Source organism: Halichoerus grypus, chromosome 11 (genome assembly GCF_964656455.1).
Source record: "Halichoerus grypus chromosome 11, mHalGry1.hap1.1, whole genome shotgun sequence".
NCBI classification, from domain to species: Eukaryota; Metazoa; Chordata; class Mammalia; order Carnivora; family Phocidae; genus Halichoerus; species Halichoerus grypus.
This window is the reverse complement of record NC_135722.1, coordinates 48,915,452-48,931,078: the sequence shown is the minus strand read 5'-3', so window position 1 is coordinate 48,931,078 and position 15,627 is coordinate 48,915,452. Positions and strand designations below refer to the sequence as shown.

Sequence of the window (15,627 nt, the reverse complement as noted above, 5' to 3'; positions counted from 1 at the left end):
GTTCCATTAGTATGCGATGGGGTTAGAGGGCTGAAAGCCCGTGCAGGAGAAATGTAAAGGTGCCCTCCTTGTAATTCTTAGCCTATTCAACCCAGTTCCAGGCTGCAGGGCCTAGATAAAAATAGGTCTCACTGCTCCCAGCCAATGTGGTGTAGACGGGCAGCTGCTGTGGGTCTCCCTGACCCGTAGGCTGACACCAGCAGAACTATTGAGCCCTCTGTACAATGGTGCAGCTAGGCTGGTTCCCTTCTGCACATAAAGAACTTTGTGGGCTCAAGTTTCTTTTCTCAGGTGCAGTCACTTCTATTGGTTACTTTTATCCCCTGGAAGGTCACATTGCTTCTGAGTTGCCTCTTGGCCAACTACCAACTATTGCCAACTCTGCCTGTGGGCATCCCCAGTCCCAGGGCCATTGGGCCAGATGTAAGGTGGAGGACACCCTGGACCTTCCTCAAGCAAGGAACTTTTTCTTTGGCCAAGTATGGAGAGACCCTTGTCCCATACTCTAACTGACATAGACGACAGAGCTTGAACTTTCTTCTAGGGATTGGGGATGCTTGTGGAAAAGAGAGTGGGGACCCAGGCCCTGTGATGCTAGGCCCAGGAAACTCCACAGTACTGCTTTTAGCTCCTTCTTCCATCCCCGGCTCTTCACCAGACTCCCAGTGTTTGTTAAAAGAATCCAGGATCTTAGAGCTAGATTATTAATACTATTCGTTATTGTTCATTACGTATCTTTTATTTTACTCAATACTTTTGACATTTGCTTGGTTTTATAACCACGTTAACAACTATTTTGACATCTAAGGTTTACTGGTTTTGTTTACCCACTACCAATTTTTTTTTTTTGAGATTTTATTTATTTATTTGACAGAGATACAGCAAGAGAGGGAACACAAGCAGGAGGAGTGGGGGAGGGAGAAACAGGCTTCCCATGGAGCAGGGAGCCCGATGTGGGGCTTGATCCCAGGACCCTGGGATCATGACCTGAACCGAAGGCAGACGCTTAATGACTGAGCCACCGAGGCGCCCCACCCACTACCATTTTTTTAAATTGAAGTATAGTCGACAATGAATGTTACAGTAGTTTCAGGTGTATAACATAGTGATTCGACAAATGATTCTATATATTATGCTGTGTGGACCACAAGTGTAGCTACCATCTGTCCCCATATAATTCTATTACAGTACTGTTGACTATATCCCTATGCTGTCTCTTTCATCCCAATGACTTCTTCATTCCATAACGAGAGCTATGTCCCCCTCCCCTTCACCCATTGTGCCCAACCCCCACCCCCTTCCCTCTGGCAAATCTGAGTTCTCTGTATTTAGGGGTCTGTTTCTGCTTTTTGTTTATTCTTTTTTTTTTTTTTTAGATTCCATATATAAGTGAAATTGTATGGAATTTGTCTTTGTCTGACTTATTTCACTTAGCATAATACCCTCTAGGTCCATCCGTGTTGTCACACTACCATTTTTAGAAATACCACATCTTTTCATTATTTTCATTCTTTCCTTAAATGGCTATAATATTTCTTTGATACTTTGAGTATTTATTTTTTCTTTTTTTTTTTTTAAAGATTTTATTTATTTATTTGAGAGAGAGAGTGAGAGAGAGAAAGAGCACAAGAGGGGGGAGCGGGAGAGGGAGAAGCAGACTCCCCGCTGAGCAGGTAGCCCGATGCGGGACTCAATCCCAGGACTCCAGGATCATGACCTGAGCCGAAGGCAGTCGCTTAACCAACTGAGCCACCCAGGCGCCCGAGTATTTATTTTTTCTAAGAAGGGAGTTAGAGATGTTAAAATTTCTAAGATCTTTATGCCTGGAATGACTTTATAATGTCCTTACATCACAGCTTGGCTAAATACTGAATCTGAATTCACAAATTTTTTTCCCCAAACTTAGGCTATTGCATCACTGCCTTCTGATAGTTGGCATTGTGGGCAAATTTGATACCAATCTAATTTTTTTTCCTGGATAGGTAATCTGTTTATCAGTTATTTGATAATGGCTGTTATTATATTTGCTCTGGTCTCCTTTCAGAATTCATACTTATATTTTGGATTTTCTGGATCTCTTCTCCATTTCTTTTATCTTCATCATGAGTCATTCCTTTATTCTGAATCCTGGAGAAATATCATGAGCTTGTCTTATAAACTTCCACTCTCTGTAATTTCCATTGCATTTTAAAATGCACACACATATTGTATGTGTATGCATGCTTATGTGCACATATATATGTATGTAAGTGAATGTGTATGTGTATATAAACCTGAATGGATCTTGGTTGCTAAGATCATTCCCTACCAGGGCTCCTCAGAGAGTGGATGATTCCAGGGCTATCACAGGGTAGGTACAAGATGAGCCTAGAATATTTTTTTAACCCAGAAAGTAAGAGAGTAATAAATTCCTTTAATAAGTGATGGGAGCATGTCACAAGGACACAGAAGGGATGCCACTGGCCAAAACTGGGACAATTTAAGCACCAAAGTACAAAGTAAACTATTGGAAAAATAGGAATTGATTATCCACACTAATAATAAATAGATAAATAAATCAATGAGGGAGAAATGAGGACTTGCACTTATAGTAGAGTGCCAAGAGTCAACTGGAGCAAATCTGGAGGGAAAAATCATCATTTTGCAAACATTCTAATAAATATTGGATCAGGTAAGGATCATTAGTGGATGTCAAATCTGGGGGCAAATTTGATGAGGAGTAGAACATTTGCACAGTCTTAGAGATTCTCCTACAGAGACTACTTATTAATTGCAAGGGAGGGGAAAAAACACCTTAGCAATTACTTAGTAGAGAAATTGGGCAACATTTTGACCAGGTGATCAAAGATTAACATCTCCAGTGAGGGACAGATGGACATCATGTACCTCCAGACATGATACCCAGAGGACACAAAAACTATTCAGTAGTCCAGCTGAAAATTAATAACTTCAGTCATGAAAGTCATACACAACATGAACTTTCTGTTAACAAAAAAAAGAGACAAAGGGGTCAGTATACTTCAAAAATGTCTGTTAGAAAAGATAAAGGCTGTGAGGAATGTTCTAGATTAAAAGAAGTTAAAGGGACATGACAAGTAAATGTGGTACTTGATCCTGGGCTGGATGCTGTACTTGAGGGGAAAAATACTATCTAGGACATTATTAGGTCAGCGGACAACATTGGAACACAGACTGTAGATTAAAGAATTCTATCAATGTAATATATGGAGTTGATCACTATACTATAGTTATATAAGAGAATATCCCTGTTCTTAGGAAATACACATTTGAGTTTGGGGATAATAGGGCCATGAAATATGTAACTTACCCTTCAGTAGTTCAGAAAAGAATTATGTGTTTGTGTATACATATGCCCATACACACACAGAGCATGGAAACACAACTGATAAAGAAAACGGGTAAAATGTTAACAAAAAGTGAATCTCAGGAAATGGTATATAGATATTCTTGTTACCGCTTTTGCTTGCAACTTTAAAAGATTTGAAATCACAGAGCGCCTGGGTAGCTCAGTTGGTTAAGTGTCCAACTCTTGATTTGGGCTTGGGTTGTGATCTCAGGGTTGTTGAGATTGACCCCCTCATCGGCCTCTGCACTCAGGGCAGAGTCTGCTTAAGATTCTCTCCCTCTCCCTCTCCCACTCCCCCTCCCCATCTCCACTTACGTGCGTGCTCTCTCTTAAAAAAAAAAAAAAAGTGAAATCACTTCCAAATAAAGTTTTAAAATGCAGTGGAATTTACTGAGTAGATACCACAGCAAATGTCTGTCAGAGGATATTTGCTGTTAATCCTCAAGTTTGTCTTTCTCCTCTCATGTGTCTGGAGATATAATGCCTGTTCTTTCTTACAGAGGAAGTTCCTCATTTGTCCAATATTTGATGTTGAGACAACTGCTACCAAAGATTATATGAGTCTGTAGCCAGATCTTTTGAGTTCAGACAAAGAAAGATTGGAAGAGTTTAAATTCACTATCATTTTTTGGGGGGGCCTGGATCAGATGAGAGCTCTGATAGCGTGATAGTGATTCTAAGCCTTTCAGTATTCTGCTCTCCATGATGGATGATGTTTACACATGTAAGATGCATGATTCCCAGCATCTGGGCTTTATTTTATCACTTTTTCTCTCACTCAAGAAAGTATACTGGAATTCAAATAAATGAGAATGACAATTTTACTGCAATATCCTTAAATCTGGTCTGATAGCTTTTAATTGCAAATCTCAGGACTATAATAATTATTATTATTTTTAAAGATTTATTTATTTGAGAGAGAGAGCATGCACACACACATGCATAGCAGGGAGGGGCTGGGGGAGAGAAACCTCAAGCAGACTCCCCACTGAGTGTGGAGCTGACGTGGGGCTCTCTCTCACTACCCATGAGATCATGACCTGAGCTGAAACCAAGAGTTGGACAACCAACTGAGCTGCCCAGGTGCCCCCTCAGTACTACAATTAATATTACCTGCAAATTACTTTTGACACATATCTCGCAACCGAATATAAATTATTGGTCAAGAACTAATGCAGCAGCTTATGAGATGAAGGGAGGGAATGATGACCAGAAGTACACAAAATAGGAAGCATCTCCATTTACATTTTACGGCCTTCTCTGTGGGCCCGATCTTTAGCATATGCATCTCCGTGGATTTGTCCATCTGTCTAACAGATATTTGTTGAGTGCCTGTGCTGTGCACGGAGCTTGCAGTATATCAGTGGACAAATCACAGACCTCCTGCCCTCACAGGCCCAATATTGTAGCTGGGAGAGAAAGACAACAAATTATAAATGTAAAATATAACCAAATTATGGAGTATTTTAGAAAGTGCAAAGTGGCCCAGAGAAAAGAAGAGAGCAGGTAAGAGGTGTCGGGGATGGCGGGGAGGGTAGCCGTTCATAAGAGCTCGGGCTCCACGGGTCTCATGCAGAAGGACTTGGATTTGGTGAGGGAGTGAGGTATATGGTTCTCTGAGGGGAGAGAGTTCCAGAAGAATGACCGCCAGTCAGAAGCCCTCAGCAGGAGAGAGCATGCCTGGTGCATCCGAGCAATAGGAAAAACTGTCCCTTGGATGGTCCCCACCTACATTGTACTGAACAATTGTGGCTCCCCCAGCCCTGGCACTTTCAGACCATTGTTTCTGCCATTACGGGCCCTTGACTGACCATTCCCCACCACGCCCCTCCCCGCGCCCCTCCCCCCCCCAGCCCAGGCCTCATCCTGCCCTACCCCACAGGGGACGAGAGTCCTGTGCCCTTGCCAGTCCGCGGAACCCGTCCGATTGTGCTGCAGCAGCGCATCTGGCACCTGTACCGGGTCATCTCTGAGAACATCAGCGAATGGAAGTGCATGGCTTTTGCCAAGGTTCTGACACCTCCCTCGGAGCTCCTGCCTGAGAGTGGAGAGTCTGCCGGGGGGGAAGGTGGGGAAGGGTCTCCGGCTCACGATGAACCTTTGTCGCTCCAGTTCAGCATGACTACGGCCCAGGAGAAGACAGACGGCTGGCTGGCGGAGGCAGCCCGGATGAGTACAAGCCTGGGGCTGCACAGCCCAGTCCTGCAGCGCTGCGTGCGCATCCTGGAGGAGTTTCGCAGCTACCTGCCATTACTGACCAAGCTGGGCAGCCTCCAGCTGCAGAGCCTCCAAGCCCTTCTCAGAGGTGTGTTTTGGGTAGAGTCAGGGGGAGGGGAAGGAAAGGACATGGGGATTAGAACGATGTAACAACTCTTTTCCCTGCTCCTCCTATAGGCAACATCTTTCCTCCCTGGGTTGCTCCCTGCCTTGCTCCCACAGGGACCAACATTTCTAACCTCCTGCACCATCATGTGGGTCCTCTCTGCTGACTTGGGCTAGACTCAGGCTCGAGTCTTAGCTGTGGGCTCTGTGTTGTGCTCTGGACCCTATGTTCTGAGTTCTTGGCTCTGTGTTGTGCTTTCAGATCTGCTCTCTGGGGGCTGGGCTGGGCTGGGCTCAGGGCTGCAGATCTGGGGCTCTGGGATATGGGCCGGGCTCTGCCATACACTGGGTGTTGCTCCGACTTGTCCCCTCTACCTCCAGCCTTAGGGCTAGACAGTCTCTACAACATGGAACTGCTAACACTGGGCCAGCTGCTCACTTGTCCGCTGCTGGATTTTGCAGATCGAATCAATCAGGTGGGGCCCTCCAGAGAGAAGGACTTGGTCCAAACCCAGGACCTATTTGCTAAGCTGTAATAGATCCAGTTAAGTTCCAGCAACCCCTCGCGACAGGGGGTCGTAGATACTGGCTTGTGGGTGGGAAGGTGGGAAGTTGAGTTTGCTGTCCTGCCTGGAGGTTGTGGGGGTCTGATGGGTGGTTTCAGACTCTGAGAGTATGCCCCACTCCCAAAGTTGTGGGCACACAGGATAGCAGATGTCCCCCAACACCTGCCCAGTTCCAACATGAACTGATTAAGGTAGTGTCCCCAGCTGAAACCTTGCAAAAGAGTGGGTTTCAAGGCAGCAGTTTTAGGTCAAAGCCTGCTGCAGATGGCCTATCTGAAGCCAAATGGTCCTACTCTCAATCTCTGACACTTCCACTCCCTTGAGCCCTGGCCCTTGAGTCCCAGCTTCAAGGGTATCCCCTGAGCCATCACCCAGTGCTGGTCCCTGAGACCCAGCTGTTCCAGATCTGGCAGGGTGAAAACGAACGAATCCATGCCCAAGAAACCCTACGGCGGCTGCAGCGGGTCTGGGAGTCACGCCAGCTTCGCCTCATCAACTTCATCCTGCATGTGCCCTATGAGCCCCCAGCCTTGGAGCGCTCCAAGAAGCAAGTGATCCGTAGCCCCCAGTGGGAGGTGGTGGCCAAGGACAGCGGCACCTTCATCCTTTCAGGTGAGACGCAGCCCTTGCGGCCCAGTGATAGGACGCTGCCAGGGGCCACATTTGTCTACTGTGTCCACCAAGCCCTGTGGGATCTAGCTTCTCCAGCAGGGCCCCATCCTTACTGGACAGGAGGAGACATCAGTCTGTCCTGAGACAGTGTCTTTCATGTAGCTCCTATTAAGTCTTAATCTTGGGAGCTCCCTCCTCCTGCCCAGTGCCTGCCTCTTCAGCAAAGGTCCTTCCCTTTCTGGGTGTACTAAGAAATCCCTCACAGTCATGTCTCTCCATTTTCCAGTGCTCTTTCCTCTAGATTGCATCCTGCTGTCTGATCTTCTGCCCCACTCATTTCCTCTTTTGTCGTTCCTACATCAAACCTACCTGCCTTCTCTGAGCCAAATACAGGAGACGTGGGGGTTGCCAGACAGAAGTCCTGTCCCTCAGGAGCTCCCAGTCCAGTGAGAGAGGACAATAGAATAGAGATGAGTGCATGGTGGAGAACCTAACCGAGGGCAGTGGAATCTCAGAAAGAGGACCAGCTTCAAAGGACCGGGGAGAGTCAGAGGAATCTTCTCTTCCCACAGGCAAAGGCCTCATGCTGACCCCTGAAGGAGTAGGAGTTTGCCAAACTTACAGGGAGAGAAGAGCATGCCAGGCAGAGGGAACAACATATGTACAGGCCCCGAGATGGCATAGTTAGGGAATTGCCAGTAGGAAAGAAATTCTCTTATCCAGCCCACTTGAAACCCAACCGGCAAATTCAAAGTTAGTTAAATAGGAAGATCATAAAATATGATGTATATATGACTTAAGATTTTTACTTTAGCTTAAAACATATAAACATACATTGATTTACTAACCTTTTATCCAAAGGACAAGAGCTTTACTTTGATTTGTCGTTGACTGATAGAAGTTCCTCATCGCCTTTCCTGCATCAATGCATTGTCCACCATTTCCGCTTTCAATTTCTGTAAAGTTGGGCAGTGACATGAAGACACTTGTGAAGTTGCTAGAGTCCAGAATTTTTCTAGATTTTTATTATAATTTCCCAAGTTTTAAAAATTGACCGGCCTATACCTAATTTAATATCATGTTTTTATCAACTCACCTTTACTGAAGGCTTTCCATAGTTTCTGTAGAACCAGCAACTCCTTCCCCACCCATATTTCAGTGCTTAACATAATATTAGATCAAATTCTGTACTTAAGATTATAACTCACATGAACAGGCTTGCAGACACATTCTGACTCTAGGTGAGCATACTTTTCACCTAGTGGAAGAAGACATGTTTGGGTCTTCTAGAGAATAGCTTGAGAACTGTGAGTTTCAGTGTAATTTGGGTAATAGTCATCCCTGCCCTTGCCCCATCTGACTGCCAGCTCAGCTGAGCTGGAACCCACTCTTCCTTAGATTACAGCAGCCTGCAGGATTCTATCCAGGAAAGTCTTCAGGTGTTGTTCAAGATCCTGGCCATCCAAAAGTCAGGAGACTTAAACAAAGTAGCTTTGGAATGGGTAACCATCATGCATAGCCTGAGTGAGTGCCAGCCTCTAGCTGGGTGAATGGGTGGGACCTGAGGTGGGACAGCCTGGAGGGATGGGGTAAGAGGTGGGGTTTGGGTGGGGGGGGGAGATCAGAAGGACAGAGTGAGGACCCCCTTCAGAGCCACTTCTTGGGCTGAGGTGACCAGGCGAAAGTTTATTCACGGCGAAAGTTTGCTGTCTTCCAAGCAAGATCCCTGGGTCCTGCTGAATGTTTTGGAGGGGCATCCTGAGAGGTCAGGACCAGCTGGACCCCCTCGCAGAAGCTAAAACCCCAGTCTCCATCCAGTGTTCCTCTGGCTGCTCACACAGGTGCCCTGCTGGAGGTGTGGGTGACTTTCCAGCAGCAGTGGATTTTTCTGAATAAAGTTCTGCACGAGATGAAGATTGAGTTTCCTAGTCCTGACCTGGTAGGGAAAAAGGGTGAGGCAGGTGGACAAGGGCTACTGCGCTGTGGGGCTCAGGTGGGGAGGGAGAGCTGCCCTCACTTTTACCCCCTCTCTCACCACAGAACTCCCGGTTCAAGGCCACGGATGATCAGTATCGGACCCTGATGCAGATCTCTGTAGATGACCCCCTGGTTCTGTCACTTATAGTGCCCAGTGTCAAGCGGAGCCCTCATTTCCAAGGCCAGCAGCTGCAGCAGCTGCTGCAAGCAGGCTCCGTGGAGCTGGAGGGCATCATTATGGCTCTGAAGAGCGTGCTCTATAGTGTGTGTGCTCATTTCCCCCGCCTCTTCTTCCTCAGCGATAGCGAGCTGGTGGCCCTGCTGGCTGCCCCACTGGAGTCCTGTGAGGCCCAGCTGTGGGTAAGACGCTGCTTTCCTCATGTGCACGCTGTGAGCTTCACGTCCAGCCCACCTGACGAACACATGGATGACCGGGAGGCAAGCCCCAACACATCGACTCAGGTGGAGGCCCTGGCAGTGCTGGGGGCAGGTGGGGAGGAGGTGAAGCTGCAGAGGTCCGTTCCCCTGCATCCAGATCTCCCCAAGTGGCTGGCCTCCCTGGAGAAGTGCCTGCGTTCGGCACTGGTGCACAAGTTGCAGGGCTGTGTGGCTTCCCGCCTTGCTCTGGGCCCACCGATGGATGAGGCCTTCAAGCAGCTGCCCCAGAAAGACCAGCTGCGCCCACAGCTGTTCGCCCACCACTGGCTCCACCTAGTCCAGGCCTTCCCTTGGCAGTGTGTGCTGGTGGCTGAGGAAGTGGTGTGGCGGGCGGAGGTGGAGGAGGCTCTGCTCAGGGGGAGGACCGCAGCCATGGTCCCCGTGCATGTGTGCAAGCTCGAGACACTGGTGCACTTTATACGGGCCCAGAGGGGCTCCCAGGGCGAGCAGCCCCTGGCTTCTGTCCGCCAGACCAGCCTGCTCAGTGCCCTGCTGGTCATGGCAGTGACTCACCGGGATATAGCACAGCTCCTGCAGGAGCACCAGGTCAGCGATCTGACAGATTTCCACTGGGCTCGCCAACTCAAATACCACCTGGGTTCACCTCACATCGTCCCCCAAAGCCCCCTGCAGAGTCTCAAGACGATTGCATCGGCTGCGACTTCTCCGTCGCCAGCGGCGTGCTGGGTAGACGTGCTAGGCCGGTCCTTCCTGTACAATTATGAGTACCTGGGTCCCAGACTGGGGTCTCTGCCCAGCCTGCTGCCCGAGCGGCCAGCCCTGGTACTGCTGCTGGCCCTAGAGGAGGTGGCCTGTGGGACTCTGCTGGGCCCCGAGGGAGTAGGCAAGGCAGCCACGGCGAAGAGCCTGGCACGGGCCCTGGGGCGCCAGCTGGTGACGATGACTTGCCTGCCTCAGATAGAGGCCCAGAGCCTAAGCAACTACCTGCATGGGGCCTTGCAGGGCGGTGCCTGGTTGCTGTTGGAAGCCGCCCAGCGCCTGCCCCCTGGCTTGCTCTCCGCCCTGGGCCGGCGCCTGGCTGACCTGCACCACCTCTACGCCCCGCTGTACCAGGAGGCCTCCCGCAGCACCAGCACCATGGACCCCACGCAACCCCAGGTCCTCGGCAGTGGCTTCTTTGAGAAACAGCACGTGTACGTGCGCCTTGGCTATGGCTCTCTCCTGACGCTGCGCGCCCTGGGCCCTGCCGTGCCTGCCAGCCTGCGCTTGCTGCTGCGGCCTGTGGCCTTGGCGCCGCCTGACCTGCAGCGAGTGGCAGAGCTGACCCTGCTGGGTGCAGGGATGCGGGATGCCTTCCGCATGGCTTCCTGCCTATCGAGATTCTTCGCCCTGGAGCTCGAGCTGGTGTCTGCGCCCCTGCCTTGCCGCTTGGCCCTGCTCCAGCACGTACTGGAAGACATGATACAGGATTTAAACGCGACCAAGGAGGAGCCCAGGTCCCAGCAGCCCCACAGCCTGGCTGTGACCGAAGAGGCTGCCCTACTGCGTGCCCTGCTACGCTCACCGCTGTTCAGCAGCCTCACTGGTATCCGCCTGCACAACCTCCAAGAGCTGCTCTGCGGGCTCTTCCCTAATGCCAGGCAGGTGTTGGCACAGCCTGTGGCCCACGTGCCGAGGAAGCCACTGCTGGTGGAGGAACTGCAGCAGATGGGCATCCATCCCAGCCCTGACAGTTTGGGGTCCCTGGAGCAGCTGAGCCAGGCTCTGGGCCGGGCTCTGGGTGTTTTGCTCCTGGGCCCTGCCGGCAGTGGCAAAACCACTTGTTGGCACAGCTTATTTAAGATCCAGAATCGGCTGGCGGCCAGGGAGGGCGCCTCAACCCAGGGCTGCCAGCCGGTGGAGATCACGCACCTGTACCCCAATGTCCTCAGCCCCCAGGAGTTCCTGGGATGGCTAGAGGGCCCCTGCTGGCACCACGGCGTCTTCCCTAGGCTGCTGCGTGCAGCCAGTCCGGGTAAGACTGTGGGCCCAAAGGGGCCACCACAGGAATCAGTGGGGGCCCAGCACTGGATAATATGTGATGGGGTCGCCAGTGCGGCTTGGCTGGACTCCATCACCTGCCTCCTGAAAGACGCCCCCCAGCTCAGCCTCCCCAACGGTCAGCAGATAGCACGACCCCCAGGTACTTTTCTCCTGATGGAGGTGGGAGATGCAACAGGCGTGTCCCCCACAGTGGTGAGCCAGTGTGCCCTGGTCTGGTGTGGCGGGGAGCAGACGTGGCAGGGGATGCTTAGCGTCCTGATGGCAGCCCTGCCCCACGACTACCGCCTGCAGCAACACACGGTCACCGAGCTCAACCACCTGGCCAAAGTGCTGGTGCCAGCGACGTGCCAGTTCCTCACCCGCCAGGGCGCCAGCTCTCTGCTGCACGTACATGGGCAGCAGGCCGTTTGCCCAGGTGTGGCTGAAGTCACCAGCCTGGCCCGTATCTTACGCTGTCTGCTGGACCCCTACCTGCGCATAGATGAGGGGCAGAAGGCACATATCTCAGGTGAAGGGAAGGGAAAGGGAAGGGATGGTTTGGAGATGAGGGGCCTTGAGGAGAGCTGGCAGACAGCTGGTGCCTGGAGCATGGGTTCTTCGGTGGGCTTGGGCCAGGGGACCAAAAGTGGACAGTGACAACCAATCTCTACTCTCTCCCCACCCCCCACCCCCACTTTTTCCTACCCGGGCTCCTATTCTGGCCATGGGGACTTTTGCAGAAGACCTCAGTTTTAGCGAGGTGGCCCAAAGCTTCAAGTCCTCAAAAAGCAGCTCTCTGAACCGGTCCCAAGTTGACAGTGATGACGTACCTAATCAGCGCAAGGAACATTTGCTGGCTGTCAGCAGCTTTCTTTTCGCATTGATCTGGGGCTTTGGAGCCCACCTTCCCTCCAGGTATCTGCAGGGGCGGGGCTGGGGGGGCTGATGCGGAGGGCTGAGATGGACTGGCGCATGGGAGTTAAAAACCCAGGTGACATCACTGTCGGGGAGCGGGTGGAGTGTGTGTCACAAATGGTACTGTTGTAACTGACACTTTTGCTCGTACACCCATCTGAACAGGCTCTGGCCCCTCTTTGATTCCTTCTTGAGGGGTTCTATTAGTTGCCTCTCCAACTATCCTGAGCCACCACCTTCAGCCTTGGTGTTTGATCTACATGTGTGCCCTGATAATGGGACACTGGTCCCCTTCACTGGCCATTACCTGGGCAGCTGCATCAGGGGAACTCTGGGCACCTTCCACGCTTCTCCGCAGGTGTGAAGACAGTGGGGCAGCAGCTGGGGTTGGGGCTCAAGGAGATATCCTGGGGGAGTCCATGTTCTCGGCCCAGCTAAGGCCCACCTGCTCCCGTTCTTTGATACGTTCTCACAATCACGAGAATATGTGAAGTGTTCTGCGAGTGCAGCTCTAAGCCGAGACCCCTAGACTTTGCTTTCAGCTAAATTACTCTCCTAAACTGGTGCTGCCCCAGTAAAGCCCTGCTCCTGTCCCACAGACTGAACGGCTCTTGTATGTGGTGGATCTGCTTCTGTCAGAGGGACACCCCGTGCTGCTGGCTGGAGAGGCGGCAACCGGGAAGTCCACCTTTGTGGAGGTGCTCGTGGGGCCCCAGCATCCGTACGTGCGCAGCCCCATCCACCCTGCCTTCACTCCCATCAACCTTCGCCTGCTGCTGAGTCGAGGGGTCCAGGGCCAAGCACAAGCTGCCCCATGGCCTGGGCAGCACCTGGATTCTAAAGGCTCCCTCCTCTTCCTGCTGGAGGATCTGCACCTGGCTGCTTCTGGTAAGGAGCTGGGTGGAGGGAAGGAAGGAGTCATTGTGATCTCTTAAGGCTGTAAAATCCCTAATGATATTTACTGACTCCCAATTAGACACCTACAGACCAAATCTCAGCATCCCATTCTTCATATCTGCTCATATCTGCTCATTGTACATGTGCTCCCCGAACAATCACACCATCTCTGTGTTTGGCTGCTAAATCTTTATCCCCAGGTCAGGCTTTTCTTCTACGCACTAGACCTGTTTATCCAACTACTTACTGTATATCTCTACCTTGTTGTCCCATTGGCACTTCAGACTCAACTCATCATCTTACCCCTAAAACCTGCTCCTGTCCTCTAAGTAACTAGTACAACCATCCATCCAGTCACTTAAGCTAGAAATCTTGTTGGCATCTCCCCCTTTCTTACCAAAGTCCATTCACTGTGTCTCTCAATTTGGCATTCTAAATATCTCTCAAATCTTTCCACTTATTTCCAGTCCATCTTCCCTGGTTCAGACAGTCATTACCCGGACCATTGGGAATGCTCTTGCAAGGCTCCTTGCAGTGAGGCCTTCTTCTCTAGGCTCTTACACTCTGTACTCTAACTGGACTCATCTATGTACAGGCATTCAGTAAGTCAAGCTTCCTCTAGCCTCTGGGATTGCTGTCCTCTCTGCCTTCCCTACTCTATTTATCTGGCTAGGTCCTTGTTCTTTACAAATAATCTTAGTCACTATCTTCTTCAGGAAACCTGAGCCTCCTGGCTAGGTTAGATACTCACCTTGTGTTCTGTACAAAAGTCTGTGACAACCATGGTTTTATGATTATATGTTCACTTGTTGATCCTTCCACTACACTCTGAGCTTCATGAGAAGAGAGATTTGTCTTACTCATTTTGATAGACTCAACAGGAAGCAAGTGCTCAGTAAGAGTTTGTAGAAGCAAAGATTAGAAAGGAAAGGGGAAATTGTGGTAAAAGTTTGGAATATTGAAGTTTAAAGTTTCTAAAGTGGTGTGCTTCTAGATGGTGACAGGTTTGAATATGGCCATGGGAATGGGCAGAAATGGAGTCAGGGAAGTGAGTGGACTAAAGCATTAGCTGGATTGTCCAGTTAGACACTGAAGTCTTTTATGGGATGTAGAAAACTTGAATCAGGTGGTATACAATTTATTGAGGGCTATGTTCTGCACATTTTATCTAGATCATCTTTAGTGTTTATAAAAGCCCATTAAGGTGGAGATTTGTTGGAGTGCCTGGGTGGCTCAGATGGTTAAGGGTCTGCTTTTGGCTCAGGTCCTGATCTCTAGGTCCTAGGATCGAGCCCCCATGGGGCTCCCTGGTCGGCGGGGAGTCTGCATTTCCCTCTCCCTCTGCCTCTCCCCCTGCTTGTGCTCTTTCTATCTCTCTCTCTCTCTCTCTCTCTCTCTCAAACGAATAAATAAAATCTTTAAAAAAGATGAAGATTTGTTATGATCATTTTAAAGATGAAGAAACTGAAAGATTTTATAACTTGCCCAAGACACTCTAGCCAGTAAGTGTCAGAACGAAGATTAAAATTTAAGTCTGTGTAGCACCAAAACCTGTAATTTTCTACAACTCTATTATTTGGGTCTTTCAGTGAATTTGCACAAATAATTTGTTATTGTCAGTGGAAAATAGAAAGAGTAAATTCAGATCTGTGAATAGCAACTGAGAAGAGATTTCAACAGGAAGGTTGAAAACATTGCAAGTAGTGCTATGGAGTGAAGTATATTACAGCCGGCAGCGTAAAAGATATCCCAGGGTGACAGCCACTAAAACATCTAGTATAAAATAAAAAATTAATAAATGTACAACAAAACAAAAAACTGTGACCCACTGTCTAGAAAAAACAGTCAATAAAAACTGACCTTGAAATGGTCAAGAAGTTGAATCCAGCAAATATTTATAGCAGCTATTACAGCTATTATAAAAGTCCTCAGGTACTTAAAGGAAAATATGACCTGAATGAATGAATACATAGGTAATCTCTGCAAAGAAATGGAAACTACTAAAAATAACTAAACAGAAATTTTAGAAGTGGAAAATAGAGTAACTGAAATGAAAAATTCACTGTATGGTTTAATAGCAGATTGGAGCTAGCAAAAGAAAGTCAGTGAATCCTGAAGAACAAAAAAATATTGAATATGAATAGAGCTCCATACACACACACACACATACACACACACAACTGGAGTTCCAGAAGGAAAGGGGAGAGAATAGGGCAGAAAAAAAAACCTGTGAGGAAATAATGATCAAAACTTCCCCAAATTTCTTGGAAAATACTGACTTTTCAGATATAGAAAGCTCAGTTATCCCCAAGTAAAATAATAAAAAGAAAACCATACCTAGGCACATCATAGTCATGACCTGAGCCGAAGACAGAAGCTTAACCCACTGAGCCACCAGGCGCCCCATCCCACAGATTTTGATAACTTTTTTTTTCATTATTTTTCAGTTCAAAATATTTTCTAATTTACCCTGTGGTTTCTTGGATGCATGAGTTATTTAGAAGTGTGGTTTTTATTTTATTTTATTTTATTTTATTTATTTTTTAGAGA

General features: G+C 49.0%; 1 protein-coding gene across 1 annotated transcript in view; it reads left to right on the top strand.

Annotated features, from left to right (window-relative positions):
* The window catches only part of DNHD1 (dynein heavy chain domain 1), a 95,934-nt gene that overhangs the window by 56,704 nt on the left and 23,603 nt on the right, over positions 1 to 15,627 (top strand). Inside the window, exons 14-23 of the mRNA XM_078057491.1 lie at positions 5,250 to 5,377; positions 5,480 to 5,672; positions 6,071 to 6,165; positions 6,660 to 6,867; positions 8,266 to 8,391; positions 8,709 to 8,806; positions 8,908 to 11,794; positions 12,006 to 12,180; positions 12,346 to 12,538; positions 12,780 to 13,068. Of these exons, the coding sequence (XP_077913617.1) occupies positions 5,250 to 5,377; positions 5,480 to 5,672; positions 6,071 to 6,165; positions 6,660 to 6,867; positions 8,266 to 8,391; positions 8,709 to 8,806; positions 8,908 to 11,794; positions 12,006 to 12,180; positions 12,346 to 12,538; positions 12,780 to 13,068 (4,392 nt within the window). The remainder of the gene's footprint in view (positions 1 to 5,249; positions 5,378 to 5,479; positions 5,673 to 6,070; positions 6,166 to 6,659; positions 6,868 to 8,265; positions 8,392 to 8,708; positions 8,807 to 8,907; positions 11,795 to 12,005; positions 12,181 to 12,345; positions 12,539 to 12,779; positions 13,069 to 15,627) is intronic.